Consider the following 26202-nt stretch of genomic DNA (forward strand, 5'->3'; position numbering starts at 1 on the left):
TATATAGGACATCAGTATTAGGACATCAGGAGTGTGGTAGTATAAGGACATCAGTATGGAGTGTGGTAGTATTAGGACATCAGTATGGAGTGTGGTAGTATTAGGACATCAGTATGGAGTGTGGTAGTATTAGGACATCAGTATTGAGTGTGGTAGTATTAGGACATCAGTATGGAGTGTGGTAGTATTAGGACATCAGTATGGAGTGTGGTAGTATTAGGACATCAGTATGGAGTGTGGTAGTATTAGGACATCAGTATGGAGTGTGGTAGTATTAGGACATCAGTATGGAGTGTGGTAGTATTAAGGACATCAGTATGGAGTGTGGTAGTATAAGGACATCAGTATGGAGTGTGGTAGTATTAGGACATCAGTATGGAGTGTGGTAGTATAGGACATCAGTATGGAGTGTGTGGTAGTATTAGGACATCAGTATGGAGTGTGGTAGTATAAGGACATCAGTATGGAGTGTGGTAGTAGTATTAGGACATCAGTATGGAGTGTGGTAGTATTAGGACATCAGTATGGAGTGTGGTAGTATTAGGACATCAGTATGGAGTGTGGTAGTATTAGGACATCAGTATGGAGTGTGGTAGTAGTATTAGGACATCAGTATGGAGTGTGGTAGTATTAGGACATCAGTATGGAGTGTGGTAGTATTAGGACATCAGTATGGAGTGTGGTAGTATTAGGACATCAGTATGGAGTGTGGTAGTATTAGGACATCAGTATATTAGGACATCAGTAGTGTTAGTATTAGGACATCAGTATGGAGTGTGGTAGTATTAGGACATCAGTATGGAGTGTGTGGTAGTATTAGGACATCAGTATGGAGTGTGGTAGTATTAGGACATCAGTATGGAGTGTGGTAGTATTAGGACATCAGTATAGAGTGTGGTAGTATTAGGACATCAGTATGGAGTGTGGTAGTATTAGGACATCAGTATGGAGTGTGGTAGTATAAGGACATCAGTATGGAGTGTGGTAGTATAAGGACATCAGTATGGAGTGTTGTAGTATAAGGACATCAGTATGGAGTGTGGTAGTATTAGGACATCAGTATGGAGTGTGGTAGAGTTAGGACATCAGTATGGAGTGTTGTTATATTAGGACATTAGTATGGAGTAAAATCTTGCCACTTTTGTCTTTCTTAATCCTCGCCAAATTACAGCTTATACTATATATTTTGTATTTATCTGTAGAAGCCATTAGTCCCCTTCTGTACACTTTGTTATCAATACTCCAGGTCCGCCAAATGTTTGATGAGAACAGACATCCTATAAAGGAAGCACCTCCTTCCACTCCCGTTGAGATTGCCGGCTGGAGGGAATTGCCGTCTGCTGGGAGTGAGATACTTCAGGCAACGACGGAGGTAATAACGTTCTGGTGATTTTAATTTACTACATCATTGTTTTATGTACTTCAGCAATGCTTTTTACAGCTAAAAGATAATTATATATTTCATTTAAAGCTTTTTTCTATTCTGTGTTCTGTATAAGTGTTGTTTTCACTGACAAGTATAGAATATTTCTCATTTTCAAATCTGTGAACAAAGTTGAGGAAGATAATCTTCCATTGAATGTAGGCCCTAAATGACCTTAGTTGTCGATGGGCCGTAAAACTCAAACAAACCATTGAGTGTAGGCCCTAAATGACCTTAGTTGTCGATGGGCCGTAAAACAAACAAACAAACCATTGAGTGTTGGCCCTAAATAACCTTAGTTGTCGATGGGCCGTAAAACAAACAAACAAACAAACCATTAAGTGTTGGCCCTAAATGACCTTAGTTGTCGATGATCCGTAAAACTCAAACAAACAAACAAACAAACCATTGAGTGTAGGCCCTAAATGACCTTAGTTGTCGATGGGCCGTAAAACAAACAAACAAACCATCGAGTGTTGGCCCTAAATAACCTTAGTTGTCGATGGGCCGTAAAACTCAAACAAACAAACAAACCATTGAGTGTTGGCCCTAAATGACCTTAGTTGTCGATGGGCCGTAAAACAAACAAACAAACCATTGAGTGTTGGCCCTAAATGACCTTAGTTGTCGATGGGCCGTAAAACAAACAAACAAACCATTGAGTGTTGGCCCTAAATGACCTTAGTTGTCGATGGGCCGTAAAACAAACAAACAAACCATTGAGTGTAGGCCCTAAATGACCTTAGTTGTCGATGGGCTGTAAAACAAACAAACAAACAAACCATTGAGTGTTAGCCCTAAATGACCTTAGTTGTCGATGGGCCGTAAAACAAACAAACAAACCATTGAGTGTAGGCCCTAAATGACCTTAGTTGTCGATGGGCCGTAAAACTCAAACAAACAAACAAACCATTGAGTGTTGGCCCTAAATGACCTTAGTTGTCGATGGGCCGTAAAACTCAAACAAACAAACCATTGAGTGTTGGCCCTAAATGACCTTAGTTGTCGATGGGCCGTAAAACAAACAAACAAACCATTGAGTGTTGGCCCTAAATGACCTTAGTTGTCGATGGGCTGTAAAACAAACAAGCAAACCATTGAGTGTAGGCCCTAAATGACCTTAGTTGTCGATGGGCCGTAAAACAAACAAACAAACAAACCATTGAGTGTAGGCCCTAAATGACCTTAGTTGTCGATGGGCCGTAAAACAAACAAACAAACCATTGAGTGTAGGCCCTAAATGACCTTAGTTGTCGATGGGCCGTAAAACAAACAAACAAACAAACCATTGAGTGTTGGCCCTAAATGACCTTAGTTGTCGATGGGCCGTAAAACAAACAAACAAACAAACCATTGAGTGTTGGCCCTAAATGACCTTAGTTGTCGATGGGCCGTAAAACTCAAACAAACAAACCATTGAGTGTTGGCCCTAAATGACCTTAGTTGTCGATGGGCCGTAAAACTCAAACAAACAAACCATTGAGTGTTGGCCCTAAATGACCTTAGTTGTCGATGGGCCGTAAAACTCAAACAAACAAACAAACAAACCATTGAGTGTAGGCCCTAAATGACCGTAGTTGTCGATGGGCCGTAAAACAAACAAACAAACCATTGAGTGTTGGCCCTAAATGACCTTAGTTGTCGATGGGCCGTAAAACAAACAAACAAACAAACAAACCATTGAGTGTAGGCCCTAAATGACCTTAGTTGTCGATTGGCCGTAAAACTCAAACAAACAAACCATTGAGTGTTGGCCCTAAATGACCTTAGTTGTCGATGGGCCGTAAAACTCAAACAAACAAACAAACCATTGAGTGTAGGCCCTAAATGACCTTAGTTGTCGATGGGCCGTAAAACTCAAACAAACAAACCATTGAGTGTAGGCCCTAAATTACCTTAGTTGTCGATGGGCCGTAAAACAAACAAACAAACCATTGAGTGTTGGCCCTAAATGACCTTAGTTGTCGATGGGCCGTAAAACTCAAACAAACAAACCATTGAGTGTAGGCCCTAAATGACCTTAGTTGTCGATGGGCCGTAAAACTCAAACAAACAAACAAACAAACCATTGAGTGTAGGCCCTAAATGACCTTTGTTGCCGATGGGACGTAAAACAAACAAACAAACAAACCATTGAGTGTAGGCCCTAAATGACCTTAGTTGTCGATGGGCCGTAAAACAAACAAACAAACAAACCATTGAGTGTAGGCCCTAAATGACCTTAGTTGTCGATGGGCCGTAAAACTCAAACAAACAAACCATTGAGTGTTGGCCCTAAATGACCTTAGTTGTCGATGGGCCGTAAAACTCAAACAAACAAACAAACCATTGAGTGTAGGCCCTAAATGACCTTAGTTGTCGATGGGCTGTAAAACTCAAACAAACAAACAAACCATTGAGTGTTGGCCCTAAATGACCTTAGTTGTCGATGGGCCGTAAAACTCAAACAAACAAACAAACCATTGAGTGTTGGCCCTAAATGACCTTAGTTGTCGATGGGCCGTAAAACAAACAAACAAACCATTGAGTGTTGGCCCTAAATGACCTTAGTTGTCGATGGGTCGTAAAACAAACAAACAAACCATTGAGTGTTGGCCCTAAATGACCTTAGTTGTCGATGGGCCATAAAACAAACAAACAAACCATTGAGTGTTGGCCCTAAATGACCTTAGTTGTCGATTGGCCATAAAACTCAAACAAACAAACAAACCATTGAGTGTAGGCCCTAAATTACCTTAGTTGTCGATGGGCCGTAAAACTCAAACCAACAAACAAACCATTGAGTGTAGCCACCCACAGTTGTGTACAGTTGTGTTCCAGTCTTGTGAGTGTTGTTCTTCAATAATTAAGAATCTGAGGGGTGTGAACCAAACTGGGTCATTCAAGACCCAGGTAGTGTAAAATCTAACACTTGTGGAGGTACATAATGTCAGGTGTTTTAATAACAAATGTAGATTGGTGTCTCTAAAAAATCGTGTTGGGGATGGTATATAACAAATGTAGATTGATGTCCCTGGAAAATCGTGTTGGGGATGGTATATAACAAATGTAGATTGATGTCCCTGGAAAATCGTGTTGGGGATGGTATATAACAAATGTAGATTGATGTCCCTAGAAAATCGTGTTGGGGATGGTATATAACAAATGTAGAAAATCGTGTTGGGGATGGTATATAACAAATGTAGATTGGTGTCCCTGGAAAATCGTGTGTTGGGGATGGTATATATAACAAATGTAGATTGGTGTCCCTGGAAAATCGTGTTGGGGATGGTATATAACAAATGTAGATTGGTGTCCCTGGAAAATCGTGTTGGGGATGGTATATAACAAATGTAGATTGGTGTCCCTAGAAAATCGTGTTGGGGATGGTATATAACAAATGTAGATTGGTGTCCCTAGAAAATCGTGTTGGGGATGGTATATAACAAATGTAGATTGGTGTCCCTAGAAAATCGTGTTGGGGATGGTATATAACAAATGTAGATTGGTGTCCCTAGAAAATCGTGTTGGGGATGGTATATAACAAATGTAGATTGGTGTCCCTAGAAAATCGTGTTGGGGATGGTATATAACAAATGTAGATTGGTGTCCCTAGAAAATCGTGTTGGGGATGGTATATAACAAATGTAGATTGGTGTCCCTAGAAAATCGTGTTGGGGATGGTATATAACAAATGTAGATTGGTGTCCCTGGAAAATCGTGTTGGGGATGGTATATAACAAATGTAGATTGGTGTCCCTAGAAAATCGTGTTGGGGATGGTATATAACAAATGTAGATTGGTGTCCCTGGAAAATCGTGTTGGGGATGGTATATAACAAATGTAGATTGGTGTCCCTAGAAAATCGTGTTGGGGATGGTATATAACAAATGTAGATTGGTGTCCCTAGAAAATCGTGTTGGGGATGGTATATAACAAATGTAGATTGGTGTCCCTAGAAAATCGTGTTGGGGATGGTATATAACAAATGTAGATTGGTGTCCCTAGAAAATCGTGTTGGGGATGGTATATAACAAATGTAGATTGGTGTCCCTGGAAAATCGTGTTGGGGATGGTATATAACAAATGTAGATTGGTGTCCCTGGAAAATCGTGTTGGGGATGGTATATAACAAATGTAGATTGGTGTCCCTGGAAAATCGTGTTGGGGAAATCGTGTTGGGATGGTATATAACAAATGTAGATTGGTGTCCCTGGAAAATCGTGTTGGGGATGGTATATAACAAATGTAGATTGGTGTCCCTGGAAAATCGTGTTGGGGATGGTATATAACAAATGTAGATTGGTGTCCCTAGAAAATCGTGTTGGGGATGGTATATAACAAATGTAGATTGGTGTCCCTAGAAAATCGTGTTGGGGATGGTATATAACAAATGTAGATTGGTGTCCCTGGAAAATCGTGTTGGGGATGGTATATAACAAATGTAGATTGGTGTCCCTAGAAAATCGTGTTGGGGATGGTATATAACAAATGTAGATTGGTGTCCCTAGAAAATCGTGTTGGGGATGGTATATAACAAATGTAGATTGGTGTCCCTAGAAAATCGTGTTGGGGATGGTATATAACAAATGTAGATTGGTGTCCCTAGAAAATCGTGTTGGGGATGGTATATAACAAATGTAGATTGGTGTCCCTAGAAAATCGTGTTGGGGATGGTATATAACAAATGTAGATTGGTGTCCCTAGAAAATCGTGTTGGGGATGGTATATAACAAATGTAGATTGGTGTCCCTAGAAAATCGTGTTGGGGATGGTATATAACAAATGTAGATTGGTGTCCCTAGAAAATCGTGTTGGGGATGGTATATAACAAATGTAGATTGGTGTCCCTAGAAAATCGTGTTGGGGATGGTATATAACAAATGTAGATTGGTGTCCCTAGAAAATCGTGTTGGGGATGGTATATAACAAATGTAGATTGGTGTCCCTAGAAAATCGTGTTGGGGATGGTATATAACAAATGTAGATTGATGTCCCTAGAAAATCGTGTTGGGGATGGTATATAACAAATGTAGATTGATGTCCCTGGAAAATCGTGTTGGGGATGGTATATAACAAATGTAGATTGATGTCCCTAGAAAATCGTGTTGGGGATGGTATATAACAAATGTAGATTGATGTCCCTGGAAAATCGTGTTGGGGATGGTATATAACAAATGTAGATTGATGTCCCTGGAAAATCGTGTTGGGGATGGTATATAACAAATGTAGATTGATGTCCCTAGAAAATCGTGTTGGGGATGGTATATAACAAATGTAGATTGGTGTCCCTAGAAAATCGTGTTGGGGATGGTATATAACAAATGTAGATTGGTGTCCCTAGAAAATCGTGTTGGGGATGGTATATAACAAATGTAGATTGGTGTCCCTGGAAAATCGTGTGGGGATGGTATATAACAAATGTAGATTGGTGTCCCTGGAAAATCGTGTTGGGGATGGTATATAACAAATGTAGATTGATGTCCCTAGAAAATCGTGTTGGGGATGGTATATAACAAATGTAGATTGATGTCCCCTGGAAAATCGTGTCTGAATTGGGGATGGTATATAACAAATGTAGATTGGTGTCCCTGGAAAATCGTGTTGGGGATGGTATATAACAAATGTAGATTGATGTCCCTAGAAAATCGTGTTGGGGATGGTATATAACAAATGTAGATTGGTGTCCCTAGAAAATCGTGTTGGGGATGGTATATAACAAATGTAGATTGGTGTCCCTGGAAAATCGTGTTGGGGATGGTATATAACAAATGTAGATTGGTGTCCCTAGAAAATCGTGTTGGGGATGGTATATAACAAATGTAGATTGGTGTCCCTAGAAAATCGTGTTGGGGATGGTATATAACAAATGTAGATTGGTGTCCCTAGAAAATCGTGTTGGGGATGGTATATAACAAATGTAGATTGGTGTCCCTGGAAAATCGTGTTGGGGATGGTATATAACAAATGTAGATTGGTGTCCCTAGAAAATCGTGTTGGGGATGGTATATAACAAATGTAGATTGGTGTCCCTAGAAAATCGTGTTGGGGATGGTATATAACAAATGTAGATTGGTGTCCCTGGGAGTTAAAAAAAATCGTGTTGGGGATGGTATATAACAAATGTAGATTGGTGTCCCTGGAAAATCGTGTTGGGGATGGTATATAACAAATGTAGATTGGTGTCCCTAGAAAATCGTGTTGGGGATGGTATATAACAAATGTAGATTGGTGTCCCTGGAAAATCGTGTTGGGGATGGTATATAACAAATGTAGATTGGTGTCCCTAGAAAATCGTGTTGGGGATGGTATATATAACAAATGTAGATTGGTGTCCCTGGAAAATCGTGTTGGGGATGGTATATAACAAATGTAGATTGGTGTCCCTAGAAAATCGTGTTGGGGATGGTATATAACAAATGTAGATTGGTGTCCCTGGAAAATCGTGTTGGGGATGGTATATAACAAATGTAGATTGGTGTCCCTGGAAAATCGTGTGGGGATGTATATAAACAAATGTAGATTGGTGTCCCTGGAAAATCGTGTTGGGGATGGTATATAACAAATGTAGATTGGTGTCCCTGGAAAATCGTGTTGGGGATGGTATATAACAAATGTAGATTGGTGTCCCTGAAAATCGTGTTGGGGATGGTATATAACAAATGTAGATTGGTGTCCCTAGAAAATCGTGTTGGGGATGGTATATAACAAATGTAGATTGGTGTCCCTAGAAAATCGTGTTGGGGATGGTATATAACAAATGTAGATTGGTGTCCCTGGAAAATCGTGTTGGGGATGGTATATAACAAATGTAGATTGGTGTCCCTGGAAAATCGTGTTGGGGATGGTATATAACAAATGTAGATTGATGTCCCTGGAAAATCGTGTTGGGGATGGTATATAACAAATGTAGATTGATGTCCCTGGAAAATCGTGTTGGGGATGGTATATAACAAATGTAGATTGATGTCCCTGGAAAATCGTGTTGGGGATGGTATATAACAAATGTAGATTGATGTCCCTGGAAAATCGTGTTGGGGATGGTATATAACAAATGTAGATTGATGTCCCTGGAAAATCGTGTTGGGGATGGTATATAACAAATGTAGATTGATGTCCCTGGAAAATCGTGTTGGGGATAATATATAGGTGCTGTTCATTCAGTCAGGGAAATCACATTTCAGAGAATTTCAATTATTTTGAATTGCAGTTTTAAATTATTTCACACGTCAGGAATGGGACAGCATTTGGATGACATGCACACATTGATCATTGTGAAGCATTTCCTGTACTGAAAACTGAATAATGGACTCAACAAAATGGGTTAAATGGACTGTTATAATATACAGAATTCTAATGGTTCTTTCTCTTGTCTTCATAGGCTGAAATCCGAGATGCAATAGTGTGGAGAAAAAACAACCTTTTCAAACTTCAGGAAGAGAAGATATTAGAAGAAATAGAGGGAAGACGATCAAAATTAAGAAATGCATACCTTGAGAAGAGGACTTTTTTACGTTCACGAGGTTTTTATAGGCGGGCAGTGAAAAAAGAAAAAGAGTCTGAGGAAGATGATATACTACTCCCCAGGTGTCTGTTGTCATAAAAGGTAAATCTGCAGATTAGCGCAGAGATACACTAAAACTGACTGTTAACACAGAGATACACTAAAACTGTCTGTTAACACAGAGATACACTAAAACTGACTGTTAACACAGAGATACACTAAAACTGACTGTTAACACAGAGATACACTAAAACTGACTGTTAACACAGAGATACACTAAAACTGTCTGTTAACACAGAGACACACTAAAACTGTCTGTTAACACAGAGACACACTAAAACTGTCTGTTAACACAGAGACACACTAAAACTGTCTGTTAACACAGAGACACACTAAAACTGTCTGTTAACACAGAGATACACTAAAACTGACTGTTAACACAGAGATACACTAAAACTGACTGTTAACACAGAGACACACTAAAACTGTCTGTTAACACAGAGATACACTAAAACTGACTGTTAACACAGAGATACACTAAAACTGACTGTTAACACAGAGATACACTAAAACTGACTGTTAACACAGAGATACACTAAAACTGACTGTTAACACAGAGATACACTAAAACTGTCTGTTAACACAGAGACACACTAAAACTGTCTGTTAACACAGAGACACACTAAAACTGTCTGTTAACACAGAGATACACTAAAACTGACTGTTAACACAGAGATACACTAAAACTGACTGTTAACACAGAGACACACTAAAACTGTCTGTTAACACAGAGATACACTAAAACTGTCTGTTAACACAGAGACACACTAAAACTGTCTGTTAACACAGAGATACACTAAAACTGACTGTTAACACAGAGATACACTAAAACTGACTGTTAACACAGAGATACACTAAAACTGTCTGTTAACACAGAGATACACTAAAACTGAATGTTAACACAGAGATACACTAAAACTGATTTAACACAGAGATACACTAAAACTGTCTGTTAACACAGAGATACACTAAAACTGACTGTTAACACAGAGATACACTAAAACTGAATGTTAACACAGAGACACACTAAAACTGACTGTTAACACAGAGATACACTAAAACTGTCTGTTAACACAGAGATACACTAAAACTGTCTGTTAACACAGAGATACACTAAAACTGTCTGTTAACACAGAGATACACTAAAACTGTCTGTTAACACAGAGATACACTAAAACTGACTGTTAACACAGAGATACACTAAAACTGACTGTTAACACAGAGATACACTAAAACTGTCTGTTAACACAGAGATACACTAAAGGTGTCTGTTAACACAGAGATACACTAAAACTGTCTATTAACACAGAGATACACTAAAACTGTCTGTTAACACAGAGATACACTAAAACTGTCTGTTAACACAGAGATACACTAAAACTGTCTGTTAACACAGAGATACACTAAAACTGTCTGTTAACACAGAGATACACTAAAACTGACTGTTAACACAGAGATACACTAAAACTGACTGTTAACACAGAGATACACTAAAACTGTCTGTTAACACAGAGATACACTAAAGGTGTCTGTTAACACAGAGATACACTAAAACTGTCTGTTAACACAGAGATACACTAAAACTGTCTGTTAACACAGAGATACACTAAAACTGACTGTTAACACAGAGATACACTAAAGGTGTCTGTTAACAGAGAGATACACTAAAGGTGTCTGTTAACACAGAGATACACTAAAGGTGTCTGTTAACACAGAGATACACTAAAACTGACTGTTAACACAGAGATACACTAAAGGTGTCTGTTAACAGAGAGATACACTAAAGGTGTCTGTTAACACAGAGATACACTAAAGGTGTCTGTTAACACAGAGATACACTAAAACTGACTGTTAACACAGAGATACACTAAAGGTGTCTGTTAACAGAGAGATACACTAAAGGTGTCTGTTAACACAGAGATACACTAAAATGACTGTTAACACAGAAATACACTAAAACTGTCTGTTAACACAGAGATACACTAAAACTGTCTGTTAACACAGAGATACACTAAAACTGACTGTTAACACAGAGATACACTAAAACTGTCTGTTTAACACAGAGATACACTAAAACTGACTGTTAACACAGAGATACACTAAAGGTGTCTGTTACTTAACAGAGAGATACACTAAAGGTGTCTGTTAACACAGAGATACACTAAAACTGTCTGTTAACACAGAGATACACTAAAACTGTCTGTTAACACAGAGATACACTAAAACTGACTGTTAACACAGAGATACACTAAAACTGTCTGTTAACACAGAGATACACTAAAACTGTCTGTTAACACAGAGATACACTAAAACTGACTGTTAACACAGAGATACACTAAAACTGTCTGTTAACACAGAGATACACTAAAACTGACTGTTAACACAGAGATACACTAAAACTGTCTGTTAACACAGAGATACACTAAAGGTGTCTGTTAACTCAGAGATACACTAAAATGACTGTTAACACAGAGATACATTAAAACTGTCTGTTAACACAGAGATACACTAAAACTGACTGTTAACACAGAGATACACTAAAACTGACTGTTAACACAGAGATACACTAAAACTGCCTGTTAGCACAGAGATACTGCCCGTCTTTAACTCACTGTAAATGATTTATAACCAGCAGATTCAAACATTACATGTTACCCCCATAATAATTGAAGCTCCTTCCGTTCGTCCGTGTGTCTTTGTCCGTCCGAGATTCATTTCCTGGCTATAACTCCAAAAACATTCAAAGCAGCTTCTTGAAACTTTCTGTATACACCAGACAAGTGCCCTAGTTGCGCCTTTTGCTATTGCGGACCTTCCATTTTGGGAATTTTTTCTGTTACCATGGAAACTTATTCAAAAACACAAAATTACTGTTAGCTTTTGTTTCTTGACTACAACTCCAAAACCATTCAGCACAGAACCATTCAGCACAGCTCCTTGAAACTTTCTGTATATTTCATACAAATACCTTAGTTGTGCCTTTTGCTATTGCAGACATTCCATTTTGGAAATATTTTCCGTTACCATGGAAACTTCGTCAAAAATACCAAAATACTGTATCTTTTTGTTCCAGACTATAACTCCAAAACCGTTCAATGCAACTCCAGGAAATTTTCTGAATATATCAGACAAGAGCCTAGTTGTGCTTTTAGCCCACCATCATCAGATGGTGGGCTATTCAAATCACTTTTCATCCGTGGTCCGTCATCCGTCCGTTCTTCCATCCATCCATCCGTCCTTCCATCCATTAACATTTCTTGTTACCGCTATTTCTCAGAAAGTACAAAAGGGATCTCTCTCAAGTTTTCACACGTAGGTTCCCCTAGGGTCCTAGATGTGCATATTACATTTAGGGACTGATCGGTGAAGAAGGTTCCCCTAGGGTCCTAGATGTGCATATTACATTTAGGGACTGATGGGTGAAGAAGGTTCCCCTAGGGTCCTAGATGTGCATATTACATTTAGGGACTGATGGGTGAAGAAGGTTCCCCTAGGGTCCTAGATGTGCATATTACATTTAGGGACTGATGGGTTAAGAAGGTTCCCCTAGGGTCCTAGATGTGCATATTACATTTAGGGACTGATGGGTGAAGAAGGTTCCCCTAGGGTCCTAGATGTGCATATTACATTTAGGGACTTATCGGTGAAGAAGGTTCCCCTAGGGTCCTAGATGTGCATATTACATTTAGGGACTTATCGGTGAAGAAGGTTCCCCTAGGGTCCTAGATGTACATTTAGGGACTGATCGGTGAAGAAGGTTCCCCTAGGGTCCTAGATGTGCATATTACATTTAGGGACTGATCGGTGAAGAAGGTTCCCCTAGGGTCCTAGATGTGCATATTACATTTAGGGACTGATCGGTGAAGAAGGTTCCCCTAGGGTCCTAGATGTGCATATTACATTTAGGGACTGATCGGTGAAGAAGGTTCCCCTAGGGTCCTAGATGTGCATATTACATTTAGGGACTGATCGGTGAAGAAGGTTCCCCTAGGGTCCTAGATGTGCATATTACATTTAGGGACTGATGGGTGAAGAAGGTTCCCCTAGGGTCCTAGATGTGCATATTACATTTAGGGACTGATCGGTGAAGAAGGTTCCCCTAGGGTCCTAGATGTGCATATTACATTTAGGGACTGATGGGTGAAGAAGGTTCCCCTAGGGTCCTAGATGTGCATATTACATTTAGGGACTTATCGGTGAAGAAGGTTCCCCTAGGGTCCTAGATGTACATTTAGGGACTGATCGGTGAAGAAGGTTCCCCTAGGGTCCTAGATGTCCATATTACATTTAGGGACTGATCGGTGAAGAAGGTGGCCAACTGGACGCTGATCTTGGATTTTGACAATTGAAGTTTGTTACCGCTATTTCTCAGAAAGTTCTAAAGGGATCTGTCTCAAATTTTATGTGCAGGTTCCCCTAGGCGTCTAGTTGTACATGTTGCATTTTGGGACTTTTATCTTGGAATTTGATAATTGAAGTTTCTTACAGCTATTTCTCAGAGAATACTGAAATGATCTGTCTCAAATTTCATATGTAGCAATATGTATCAAAAGTTTGAAAAGCAGAGAAAAGATCCCTCTTTCCATTATCAGACATAGATAATTCTTTAGGGCTGCAAGATCCCTCTGGGATCTCTTGTTTCTATTGTGGACCTTCCATGTTAGGTGTTTTTAGCTCACCTGGCCCGAAGGGCCGGTGAGCTTATGTCATGGTGCGGCGACCGTCGTCCGTCCATCTGTCCGTCAACATTTCCTTTAAATCGCTACTAATCATAGAGTTCTTCATGGATTGTAACCAAATTTGGCCACAAACATCCTTGGGCAAAGGGGAACAGAACTTGTATAAATTTTGGCTCTGAGCCCCGGGGGCAGGAGGGGCGAGTCCAATAGGGGAATTTGAGGTAAATCCTATTAATCGCTACTTGTCCTAGAGTTCTGCATGGATTGTAACCAAATTTGGCCACAAACATCCTTGGGGGAAGGGGAACAGAATTTGTATAAATTTTGGCTCTGAGCCCCGGGGGGCAGGAGGGATGGGGCCCAATAGGGGAATTTGATAAATATTCAATTTCCTTCAGAAAAGAAACAATGAACCTGTATCCAGAACATTACTTGGCATTACAAACCAGGTGAGCGATACAGGCCTTCTGGGCCTCTTGTTTTCTTTTACCATGGAAACTTGGTAAAAAAATACCAAATTACTGTTTCTTCTTGTTTCTGGGCTATAACTTTAAAACCGTTCTAAGCATAATGCCACACTTTGCGGCTCCTTGTTTTCGTTTGTGTCTGATCAATGTCATTCTTTTTTCAGGTGATGTTGACGGATCAGTGGAAGCTATTTTGAATTGTCTCAGCACGTATAAGTCTCCTCAGTGTCGGTTGGATGTTTTAAAATATGACGTTGGAGAAGTGACTACTTCTGATATAGAAACTGCTGAAGTATTTAATGGTCAGTACTCTTGATACATGATAATAGTATTTTCATTATACATGAAATCTTTACTTCTGACTCTATATTAAGGTAGTATAATGCTCTTCATAGATGCTAGAAAATAAATACAGGAGTATAGTTGTGTTCATCTTTTAATAAAAATGAAACTTATGCTTTTATTCAATTTTGTTTTATCCAATTGATGTATGAAACCTTGTATATAGCTACAATAGGCACATGAAAAGGTCTTTAATATTTAACCGATATCAAAATATTCCAAAATATGGCGATGGTGGGTAGTGATGGCGATCAGAACTTCTAAAAAAAAAAAAAAAAGAAGAAAAAGAAAAAATTAAATTTCCTTTTATTATATGAATCTTATTTAACTTCCAGTTTTGTTGGGTGCGAATCTAGTATTCGCCTGTGTTAGGGGCTTTTGCCAATAATTGACTATGGACTTTTGTAGTCCCAGACACAGGCAGAACCACTGGATTGTGTACCAGTTAAAACTGAGAAAACTTCAAAAAAGTTTTCAGTGGCTTACTAGTCTGTTATATTAAATAACTAATTACTATCTTACTACTATAATATCATTCAGTCTATTAATGAATTATCTCCCTTGTACAATTATACTATACATGTATATAAAAATATCAATATGAAAATTAGTCTCAAACTTATATATCCATAAGAGTATAACTTCAATACTTGGCATATTAATAGTATTAATAATATTGTTTTGTTACATACCAAATTTGTTTAATTAAGATGTTGTTTAATCAACTTAATACATTTGATTAGTTTCTGGCTAGGAAAGGGCTTATATAGGCCTAGCCTGTTGCCCAATGCTTTTGATTTATTAGCTCACCTGGCCCGAAGGGCCGGTGAGCTTATGTCATGGCGCGGCGTCCGTCGTCCGTCGTCCGTCTGTCCGTCAACATTTCCTTTAAATCGCTACTAGTCATAGAGTTCTGCATGGATTGTAACCAAATTTGGCCACAAACATCCTTGGGGGAGGAGGAACAGAACTTGTATAAATTTTGGCTCTGACCCCCCGGGGGCAGGAGGGGCGGGGCCCAATAGGGGAAATAGAGGTAAATCCTATAAATCGCTACTTGTCCTAGAGTTCTGCATGGATTGTAACCAAATTTGGCCACAAACATCCTTGGGGGAGGGGGAACAGAACTTGTATAAATTTTGGCTCTGACCCCCTGGGGGCAGGAGGGGCGGGGCCCAATAGGGGAAATAGAGGTAAATCCTATAAATCGCTACTTGTCCTAGAGTTCTGCATGGATTGTAACCAAATTTGGCCACAAACATCCTTGGGGGAGGGGGAACAGAACTTGTATAAATTTTGGCTCTGACCCCCCCGGGGCAGGAGGGGCGGGGCCCAATAGGGTAAATAGAGGTAAATCCTTTAAATCGCTACTAGTCATAGAGTTCTACATGGATTGTAGCCAAATTTGGCCACAAACATCCTTGGGGGAGGGGGAACAGAACTTGTATAAATTTTGGCTCTGGCCCCCTGGGGGCTGGAGGGGTGGGGCCCAATAGGGGAAATAGAGGTAAATCCTTTAAATCGCTACTAGTCATAGAGTTCTGCATGGAATGTAACCAAATTTGGCAGGAATATCCTTGGGAGAATAAGAACTGAGTTTGTATAAATTTTGGCTCTGGTCCCGGGGGGCAGGAGGGGCGGGGCCCAATAGGGGAATTATAGGTAAATCCTATAAATCGATACTTGTCCAAGAGTTCTGCATGGATTGTAACCAAATTTGGCCACAAACATCCTATTTGGAAGGGGAACAGAACTTGTATAAATTTTGGCTCTGACCCCCCAGGGGCAGGAGGGGCGGGGCCCAATAGGGGAAATAGAGGTAAATCCTATAAATCGCTACTTGTCCTAGAGTTCTGCATGAATTGTAACCAAATTTGGCCAGAACCATTCTTGGGGGAGGGGGAACAGAACTTGTATAAATTTTGGCTCTGACCCCCGGGGGCAGGAGGGCCGGGTCCCAATAGGAGAAATGGAGGTAAATCCTATAAATCACTACTTGTCCTAGATTTCTGCATGGATTGTAACCAAATTTGGCCACAAACATCCTTGGGGGAAGGGGAACAGAACTTGTATAAATTTTGGCTCTGACCCCCCGGGGGCAGGAGGGGCGGGGCCCAATAGGGGAAATAGAGGTAAATCCTTTAAATCGCTACTCGTCATAGAGTTCTACATGGATTGTAACCAAATTTGGCCACAAACATCCTTGGGGGAAGGGGAACAGAACTTGTATAAATTTTGGCTCTGGCCCCCCGGGGGCTGGAGGGGTGGGGCCCAATAGGGGAAATAGAGGTAAATCCTTTAAATCGCTACTAGTCCTAGAGTTTTGCTTGGATTGTGACCAAATTTGGCCATAAACATCCTTGGGGGAAGGGGAACAGAACTTGTATAAATTTTGGCTCTGACCCCCTGGGGGCAGGAGGGGTGGGGCCCAATAGGGGATTTAGAGGTTAATATTTCTGCATGGAATGTAACCAAATTTGGCAGGAATATCCTTGGGAGAACAAGAACTGAGTTTGTATAAATTTTGGCTCTGGTCCCGGGGGGCAGGAGGGGCGGGGCCCAATAGGGGAATTATAGGTAAATCATATAAATCGATACTTGTCCAAGAGTTCTGCATGGATTGTAACCAAATTTGGCCACAAACATCCTTTTTGGAAGGGGAACAGAACTTGTATAAATTTTGGCTCTGACCCCCCGGGGGCAGGACGGGTGGAGCCCAATAAGGGAAATAGAGGTAAATCCTATAAATCGCTACTTGTCCTAGAGTTTTGCTTGGATTGTGACCAAATTTAGCCATAAACATCCTTGGGGGAAGGGGAACAGAACTTGTATAAATTTTGGCTCTGACCCCCTGGGGGCAGGAGGGGTGGGGCCCAATAGGGGATTTAGAGGTTAATATTAAAATTCCTTCACAAAAGAAACAATGAACCTGTATTCAGAACATTACTTGGCATTTCAAACCAGGTGAGCGATACAGGCCCTCTGGGCCTCTTGTTCAATAAACTGTTTAGTGTGGTGACTGTTTAGTGTGGTGACTGCTTAGTGTGGTGACTGTTTAGTGTGACTGTTTAGTGTGGTGACTGTTTAGTGTGGTGACTGTTTAGTGTGACTGTTTAGTGTGGTGACTGTTTAGTGTGGTGACTGTTTAGTGTGGTGACTGTTTAGTGGTGACTGTTTAGTGTGGTGACTGTTTAGTGTGACTGTTTAGTGTGGTGACTGTTTAGTGTGACTGTTTAGTGTGGTGACTGTTTAGTGTGGTGACTGTTTAGTGTGGTGACTGTTTAGTGGTGACTGTTCAGTGTGGTGACTGTTTAGTGTGGTGACTGTTTAGTGTGACTGTTTAGTGTGACTGTTTAGTGTGGTGACTGTTTAGTGTGGTGACTGTTTAGTGTGGTGACTGTTTAGTGTGTGACTGTTTAGTGTGGTGACTGTTTAGTGTGGTGACTGTTTAGTGTGTGACTGTTTAGTGTGGTGACTGTTTAGTGTGGTGACTGTTTAGTGTGTGACTGTTTAGTGTGTGACTGTTTAGTGTGGTGACTGTTTAGTGTGGTGACTGTTTAGTGTGGTGACTGTTTAGTGTGGTGACTGTTTAGTGTGGTGACTGTTTAGTGTGGTGACTGTTTAGTGTGGTGACTGTTTAGTGTGACTGTTTAGTGTGGTGACTGTTTAGTGTGGTCTGTTTAGTGTGGTGACTGTTTAGTGTGGTGACTGTTTAGTGTGGTGACTGTTTAGTGTGGTGACTGTTTAGTGTGGTGACTGTTTAGTGTGGTGACTGTGACTAATTAACATTGTCTTATAAGTAGCCTTATTCTTGTAGGCGATATCTACGCATTTAATGTGAACGTTCCACAAGATATGCGGAAACTGGCCACAGCCAAAGATATTTCAATACGGGAACACAACGTAATATACAAGATGATTGATGATATCAAAGACACAATGATTTCTAGGATCCCCCCGGAGGAGGTGGAAGATGTGATAGGTAATGAGTTCTCGTCCATCCCTGTCCATTCCTAAACATGTTTGTACAATTTGACATATTCTCGTCTTCTTTTCTGAAACCACCAAACAGATTGTGATAACAATTTCGAACAAAAATTTAAAGTGTACTGGTCGTTACCCCAGGTGCCTGAAGGTCAAACTGAATTTCCAGTAATCTGCTTAAGATCCTGATATGGTTGAAACTAAAACTCTTCATGGATGGAAGGGTCAGTACTTCCAGATCATGTTATGGTAGACAGTAAGGTTTGTCAGAAATCTCAATTTTATGGCACTGTGATATTGGTTTCCCCAGGGGAGGGGGTCAAATTTGCATTAGTTTATAAAAAGGAACAAGACTTCAGGATGATGTTTGTTCTTTTGCTGTGGGAAATACTACAAACTTTATGGGATAGGAGTTCAATATTCAGATGGAGATATGGTTACTGACTGCCAAACAATTGGTTAAAAGATCTGATTATGTACTCTTACTTGATGTTGTGAATCCATCTTTCAGGTGAAGCCAGTGTGATTCAATCTTTTCCTTTCCATGACGGTAAGAAGCAGCTGTCTGTTGCCGGATGTAAGTGTGTCAAGGGAAGGCTGCTAATGTCCTCAATGTTCAAGGTCATACGTGATGGGGAGACACTATTTAGAGGTAATGTAGACATTTTCTTTTATCAGGGGACACTCTTTATCAGGAGATTTAAATGTGTTTACATATCTGACATTTTATCATCGGAGGCATCCTCAGTCCCAGGAGTAAATTACAGACATTCATTTACCCTTGGTTACATAGGCCACATCTCATTATCATGAAAAATTTAGCAGGCAAATCCTCCTAATTTGATTGGTTCGGCCAGACATAGAAGCAGAATTTTTGTCCTTTCAACAAGACTGTTAGAACAGACACCCTATTTTAGGACCACTTCCATTTTTTTGTTGTTATTATGTACTATTTTAGGTTTCTTTCATCAATTAACATTTATAACTGTAATCAGAGAACATTTTATCAAGGATATAAGTCAGATACCATTTCTGACATTTTTTATCAGGATCAGTAGAGTTAATTAGACATGATTTTTCAGGAGAAATAAAACTTATAACAAGGGAGGTCATGTGATTTATTAGGGGAGGTAATGAGATTTACCAGGGGAGATAAAACTTTTCAGATATCAGGGGAGGTAATGTGATTTACCAGGGGAGATAAAAACTTTTCTCATATCATGGGAGGTAATGAGATTTACCAGGGGAGATAAAACTTTTCTTATATCAGGGGAGGTAATGTGATTTACCAGGGGATATAAAACTTTTCTTATATCAAGGGAGGTAATGTGATTTACCAGGGAAGATAAAACATTTCTTATATCGGGGCAGAAAATGTGATTTACCAGGGAAGATAAAACATTTCTTATATCAGGGGAGGTAATGTGATTTACCAGGGGAGATAAAACTTTTTTTATATCAGGGGAGGTAATGTGATTTACCAGGGGAGATAAAACTTTTCTTATACAGGGGAGGTAATGTGATTTACCAGGGGGAGATTAAACTTTTCTTATATCAGGGGAGGTAATGTGATTTACCAGGGAAGATAAAACTTTTCTTATATCAGGGGAGGTAATGTGATTTACCAGGGGAGATAAAACTTTTCTGATATCAGGGGAGGTAATGAGATTAACCAGGGGAGATAAAAACTTTTCTTATATCAGGGGAGGTAATGTGATTTACCAGGGGAGATAAAACTTTTCTGAAATCAGGGGAGGTAATGAGATTTACCAGGGGAGATCAAACTTTTCTTATATCAGGGGAGGTAATGTGATTTACCAGGGGAGATAAAACTTTTCTCATATCAGGGGAGTTTAGGTGATTAACCAGGGGAGATAAAACTTTTCTTATATCAGGGGAGGTAATGTGATTTACCAAGGGAGATAAAACTTTTCTCATATTAGGGGAGGTAATGTGATTTACCAGGGGAGATAAAACTTTTCTAATATCAGGGGAGGTAATGTGATTTACCAGGGGAGATAAAACTTTTCTGATATCAGGGGAGGTAATGAGATTTACCAGGGGAGATCAAACTTTTCTTATATCAGGGGAGGTAATGTGATTTACCAGGGGAGATAAAACTTTTCTCATATCAGGGGAGTTTAGGTGATTAACCAGGGGAGATAAAACTTTTCTTATATCAGGGGAGGTAATGTGATTTACCAGGGGAGATAAAACTTTTCTCATATCAGGGGAGGTAATGAGATTTACCAGGGGAGATAAAACTTTTCTTATATCAGGGGAGGTAATGAGATTTACCAGGGGAGATATAACTTTTCTTATATCAGGGGAGGTAATGTGATTTACCAGGGGAGATAAAACTTTTCTTATATCAGGGGAGGTAATGTGATTTACCAAGGGAGATAAAACTTTTCTCATATTAGGGGAGGTAATGTGATTTACCAGGGGAGATAAAACTTTTCTAATATCAGGGGAGGTTATGTGATTTACCAGGGGAGATAAAAACTTTTCTAATATCAGGGGAGGTAATGAGATTTACCAGGGGAGATAAAACTTTTCTTATATCAGGGGAGGTAATGTGATTTACCAAGGGAGATAAAACTTTTCTCATATTAGGGGAGGTAATGTGATTTACCAGGGGAGATAAAACTTTTCTTATATCAGGGGAGGTAATGTGATTTACCAAGGGAGATAAAACTTTTCTTATATCAGGGGAGGTAATGTGATTTACAAAGGGAGATAAAACTTTTCTTATATCAGGGGAGGTAATGAGATTTACCAGGGGAGATAAAACTTTTCTCATATCAGGGGAGGTAATGAGATTTACCAGGGGAGATAAAACTTTTCTTATATCAGGGGAGGTAATGAGATTTACCAGGGGAGATAAAACTTTTCTCATATCAGGGGAGTTTAGGTGATTAACCAGGGGAGATAAAACTTTTCTTATATCAGGGGAGGTAATGTGATTTACCAAGGGAGATAAAACTTTTCTCATATTAGGGGAGGTAATGTGATTTACCAGGGGAGATAAAACTTTTCTAATATCAGGGGAGGTTATATGATTTACCAGGGGAGATAAAACTTTTCTAATATCAGGGGAGGTTATGTGATTTACCAGGGGAGATAAAAACTTTTCTTATATCAGGGGAGGTAATATGATTTACCAGGGGAGATAAAACTTTTCTTATATCAGGGGAGGTAATGAGATTTACCAGGGGAGATAAAACTTTTCTCATATCAGGGGAGGTAATGAGATTTACCAGGGGAGATAAAACTTTTCTTATATCAGGGGAGGTAATGAGATTTACCAGGGGAGATAAAACTTTTCTTATATCAGGGGAGGTAATGAGATTTACCAGGGGAGATAAAACTTTTCTTATATCAGGGGAGGTAATGAGATTTACCAGGGGAGATAAAACTTTTCTCATATCAGGGGAGGTAATGAGATTTACCAGGGGAGATAAAACTTTTCTTATATCAGGGGAGGTAATGAGATTTACCAGGGGAGATAAAACTTTTCTCATATCAGGGGAGGTAATGAGATTTACCAGGGGAGATAAAACCTTTCTTATATCGGGACAGAAAATGTGATTTACCAGGGAAGATAAAACTTTTCTGATATCAGGGAAGGTAATGTGATTTACCAGGGGAGATAAAACTTTTCTCATATCAGGGGAGGTAATGAGATTTACCAGGGTAGATAAAACTTTTCTTATATCAGGGGAGGTAATGAGATTTACCAGGGGAGATATAACTTTTCTTATATCAGGGGAGGTAATGTGATTTACCAGGGGAGATAAAACTTTTCTCATATCAGGGGAGTTTAGGTGATTAACCAGGGGAGATAAAACTTTTCTTATATCAGGGGAGGTAATGTGATTTACCAAGGGAGATAAAACTTTTCTCATATTAGGGGAGGTAATGTGATTTACCAGGGGAGATAAAACTTTTCTAATATCAGGGGAGGTTATGTGATTTACCAGGGGAGATAAAAACTTTTCTTATATCAGGGGAGGTAATATGATTTTCCAATGGGAGATAAAACTTTTCTCATATCAGGGGAGGTAATGTGATTTACCAAGGGAGATAAAACTTTTCTTATATCAGGGGAGGTAATGAGATTTACCAGGGGAGATAAAACTTTTCTCATATCAGGGGAGGTAATGAGATTTACCAGGGGAGATAAAACTTTTCTTATATCAGGGGAGGTAATGAGATTTACCAGGGGAGATAAAACTTTTCTCATATCAGGGGAGGTAATGAGATTTACCAGGGGAGATAAAACCTTTCTTATATCGGGGCAGAAAATGTGATTTACCAGGGAAGATAAAACTTTTCTTATATCAGGGGAGGTAATGAGATTTACCAGGGGAGATATAACTTTTCTTATATCAGGGGAGGTAATGTGATTTACCAGGGGAGATAAAACTTTTCTCATATCAGGGGAGTTTAGGTGATTAACCAGGGGAGATAAAACTTTTCTTATATCAGGGGAGGTAATGTGATTTACCAAGGGAGATAAAACTTTTCTCATATTAGGGGAGGTAATGTGATTTACCAGGGGAGATAAAACTTTTCTGATATCAGGGGAGGTAATGAGATTTACCAGGGGAGATAAAACTTTTCTTATATCAGGGGAGGTAATGAGATTTACCAAGGGAGATAAAACTTTTCTCATATCAGGGGAGTTTAGGTGATTAACCAGGGGAGATAAAACTTTTCTTATATCAGGGGAGGTAATGTGATTTACCAAGGGAGATAAAACTTTTCTCATATTAGGGGAGGTAATGTGATTTACCAGGGGAGATAAAACTTTTCTCATATCAGGGGAGGTAATGAGATTTACCAGGGGAGATAAAACTTTTCTTATATCAGGGGAGGTAATGAGATTTACCAGGGGAGATAAAACTTTTCTCATATCAGGGGAGGTTATGTGATTTACCAGGGGAGATAAAAACTTTTCTTATATCAGGGGAGGTAATATGATTTACCAGGGGAGATAAAACTTTTCTCATATCAGGGGAGGTAATGTGATTTACCAAGGGAGATAAAACTTTTCTTATATCAGGGGAGGTAATGAGATTTACCAGGGGAGATAAAACTTTTCTCATATCAGGGGAGGTAATGAGATTTACCAGGGGAGATAAAACTTTTCTTATATCAGGGGAGGTAATGAGATTTACCAGGGGAGATAAAACTTTTCTCATATCAGGGGAGGTAATGAGATTTACCAGGGGAGATAAAACCTTTCTTATATCGGGGCAGAAAATGTGATTTACCAGGGAAGATAAAACTTTTCTGATATCAGGGAAGGTAATGTGATTTACCAGGGGAGATAAAACTTTTCTCATATCAGGGGAGGTAATGAGATTTACCAGGGGAGATAAAACTTTTCTTATATTAGGGGAGGTAATGTGATTTACCAGGGGAGATAAAATTTTTCTCATATTAGGGGAGGTAATGTGATTTACCAGGGGAGATAAACTTTTCTTATATTAGGGGAGGTAATGTGATTTACCAGGGGTGATAAAACTTTCCTCATATTAGGGGAGGTAATGTGATTTACCAGGGGAGATAAAACTTTTCTCATATTAGGGGAGGTAATGTGATTTACCAGGGGAGATAAAACTTTTCTAATATCAGGGGAGGTTATGTGATTTACCAGGGGAGATAAAAACTTTTCTTATATCAGGGGAGGTAATATGATTTTCCAATGGGAGATAAAACTTTTCTCATATCAGGGGAGGTAATGTGATTTACCAAGGGAGATAAAACTTTTCTTATATCAGGGGAGGTAATGAGATTTACCAGGGGAGATAAAACTTTTCTCATATCAGGGGAGGTAATGAGATTTACCAGGGGAGATAAAACTTTTCTTATATCAGGGGAGGTAATGAGATTTACCAGGGGAGATAAAACTTTTCTCATATCAGGGGAGGTAATGAGATTTACCAGGGGAGATAAAACCTTTCTTATATCGGGGCAGAAAATGTGATTTACCAGGGAAGATAAAACTTTTCTGATATCAGGGAAGGTAATGTGATTTACCAGAGGAGATAAAACTTTTCTCATATCAGGGGAGATAATATGATTTACCAGGGGTGATAAAAATTTTCTTATATCAGGGGAGGTAAATGGAATGACACCCATGAAATCACTTCTGAAAATGTATAAGGAAAAATGTTTTTAGTTTTGACCGCTGCATGAACATTTGAGTATCTATTTATACTGTGCATGAGTATTGTATAGTTTACCAACATGTTTTTCTTTATTTTTTCATTTACATCAGAATATCTCCTTAATGTTTTCAGGAAATGCAGCATCTCTGAAACACTTCAAGAAAAATGTTGATGAAATAAAGAAAGGCATGGAGTGTGGTGTGAGATTGTGTGATGAAGACTTTGAATTCCTACCTGGAGATGAGATTGTGTGTTTTAAGTCACAGAGAGAAGAAGCCAAGCTTGATTGGAATCCAGGATTTTGATGATAATTGTTTTTAGTCATTATATATGGAGTCATGAAATGATGTTTGTATTAAAAATGTGATGACAACAAATGTATTAGTGTTTTTTCTATAAGATCATCCTTTATACAAGGTCACAGGGGTTAAATATGCTTAAATATTATAAACATCTTTTTGTCAATGACTCAGAGGCCTAAAGATCTTATTTTGGGTCTGTAGCATGCTGGGATGAAGAGCTACCAAGTTTGTTCAAATGAATGACCTTGACCTTGACTTCTTGCCAATGACTAAGAGACCCAAAGACCTAATATTGGTCCTGTAATATGCTGGAAAAAAAGGGCTTTCAAGATCTCAGAGGTCAAATACATGTAGATGAAAACCTTCAAGCTTCCCAGTAAGGTTAAAGACCTAAAGTAGAAATTGGGCCTGTAGTATGCTGGACAAAGTAGTTCAAATCTATTCACTAGAACAACATTGACCTACTTGGTAAAATACATATTGTATATCAGAAAGTGACAATTTCATCTGAAAAGTTCTTTAGTATACAATGTCTTAATTGTTTGTCAAAGAAAAGGTGAGTATTTTTAGCCCAGTTGGTGTTTTGTATTAAAGAATAAAGTGTTTTTCTAAACACCGAGTTATATTTTCCAATTTGCTTTATTTTCAACATATCATTGCATTGTAATTAATGAAAAATCATTCAAAAATATCATTTGGTTCCAGCAAAAATGGACAAAATAGAAAATTGGCCCCCTGTTTAACCCACATAACTCACAAGGTACTCCGGCCGATGTCATATCATGATGTCCTAACACCTGGGTATCTGTAAACAAAAAATAATGCTTATCAGTCACGGTCACCAAACGGCCCAAATTGACACTCGATCCTGTAATCAGTATTTGAAATGATATGGATGCACGGGAGTACGAGAGTATATGGTACAGTAGCTACATAAGTTTTTTTGTAATTGTTTTATTTTTTCCAACAGTAGCAACATATACAGACAAAAACAGTTAAATTGATTATCATTATCATTCTCACCATGATTTTCATTCATGCTTTAAAGTTTATCCTCATCAATCATAATAAATAAATCCTCATCAACACACTCAAAAGTAAAATCTCATCAGTCATAGCCATTTCATCATCACTTTCACCAATCAAATTATTTCATCGTCATCATCATGGCCACCATCATTCATGCTTTAATTACTCATCATCATTCTCATCATCTTTATTATCATCTCATCATCATTATCTCATCATCTTTATTATCATCTCATCATCATTATCATTCATCA

The 26202-nt window shown here is 39.0% G+C and overlaps 1 protein-coding gene across 1 annotated transcript; it reads left to right on the top strand.

The window, feature by feature from the left end:
* Window positions 1-1075: 1075 nt before the first annotated feature.
* On the top strand, window positions 1076-25001 carry LOC138319390 (translation initiation factor IF-2, mitochondrial-like). Its single transcript, XM_069262490.1, is given in 7 exon segments — window positions 1076-1372; window positions 8784-8975; window positions 8978-9008; window positions 14277-14414; window positions 18272-18436; window positions 18950-19090; window positions 24750-25001. Coding segments are annotated over 7 exon segments (1122 nt in total). The 5' UTR covers window positions 1076-1090; the 3' UTR covers window positions 24923-25001.
* The last annotated feature ends 1201 nt before the right edge of the window (window positions 25002-26202 follow it).

This window comes from Argopecten irradians, chromosome 3, assembly GCF_041381155.1.
Source record: "Argopecten irradians isolate NY chromosome 3, Ai_NY, whole genome shotgun sequence".
NCBI lineage: Eukaryota > Metazoa > Mollusca > Bivalvia > Pectinida > Pectinidae > Argopecten > Argopecten irradians.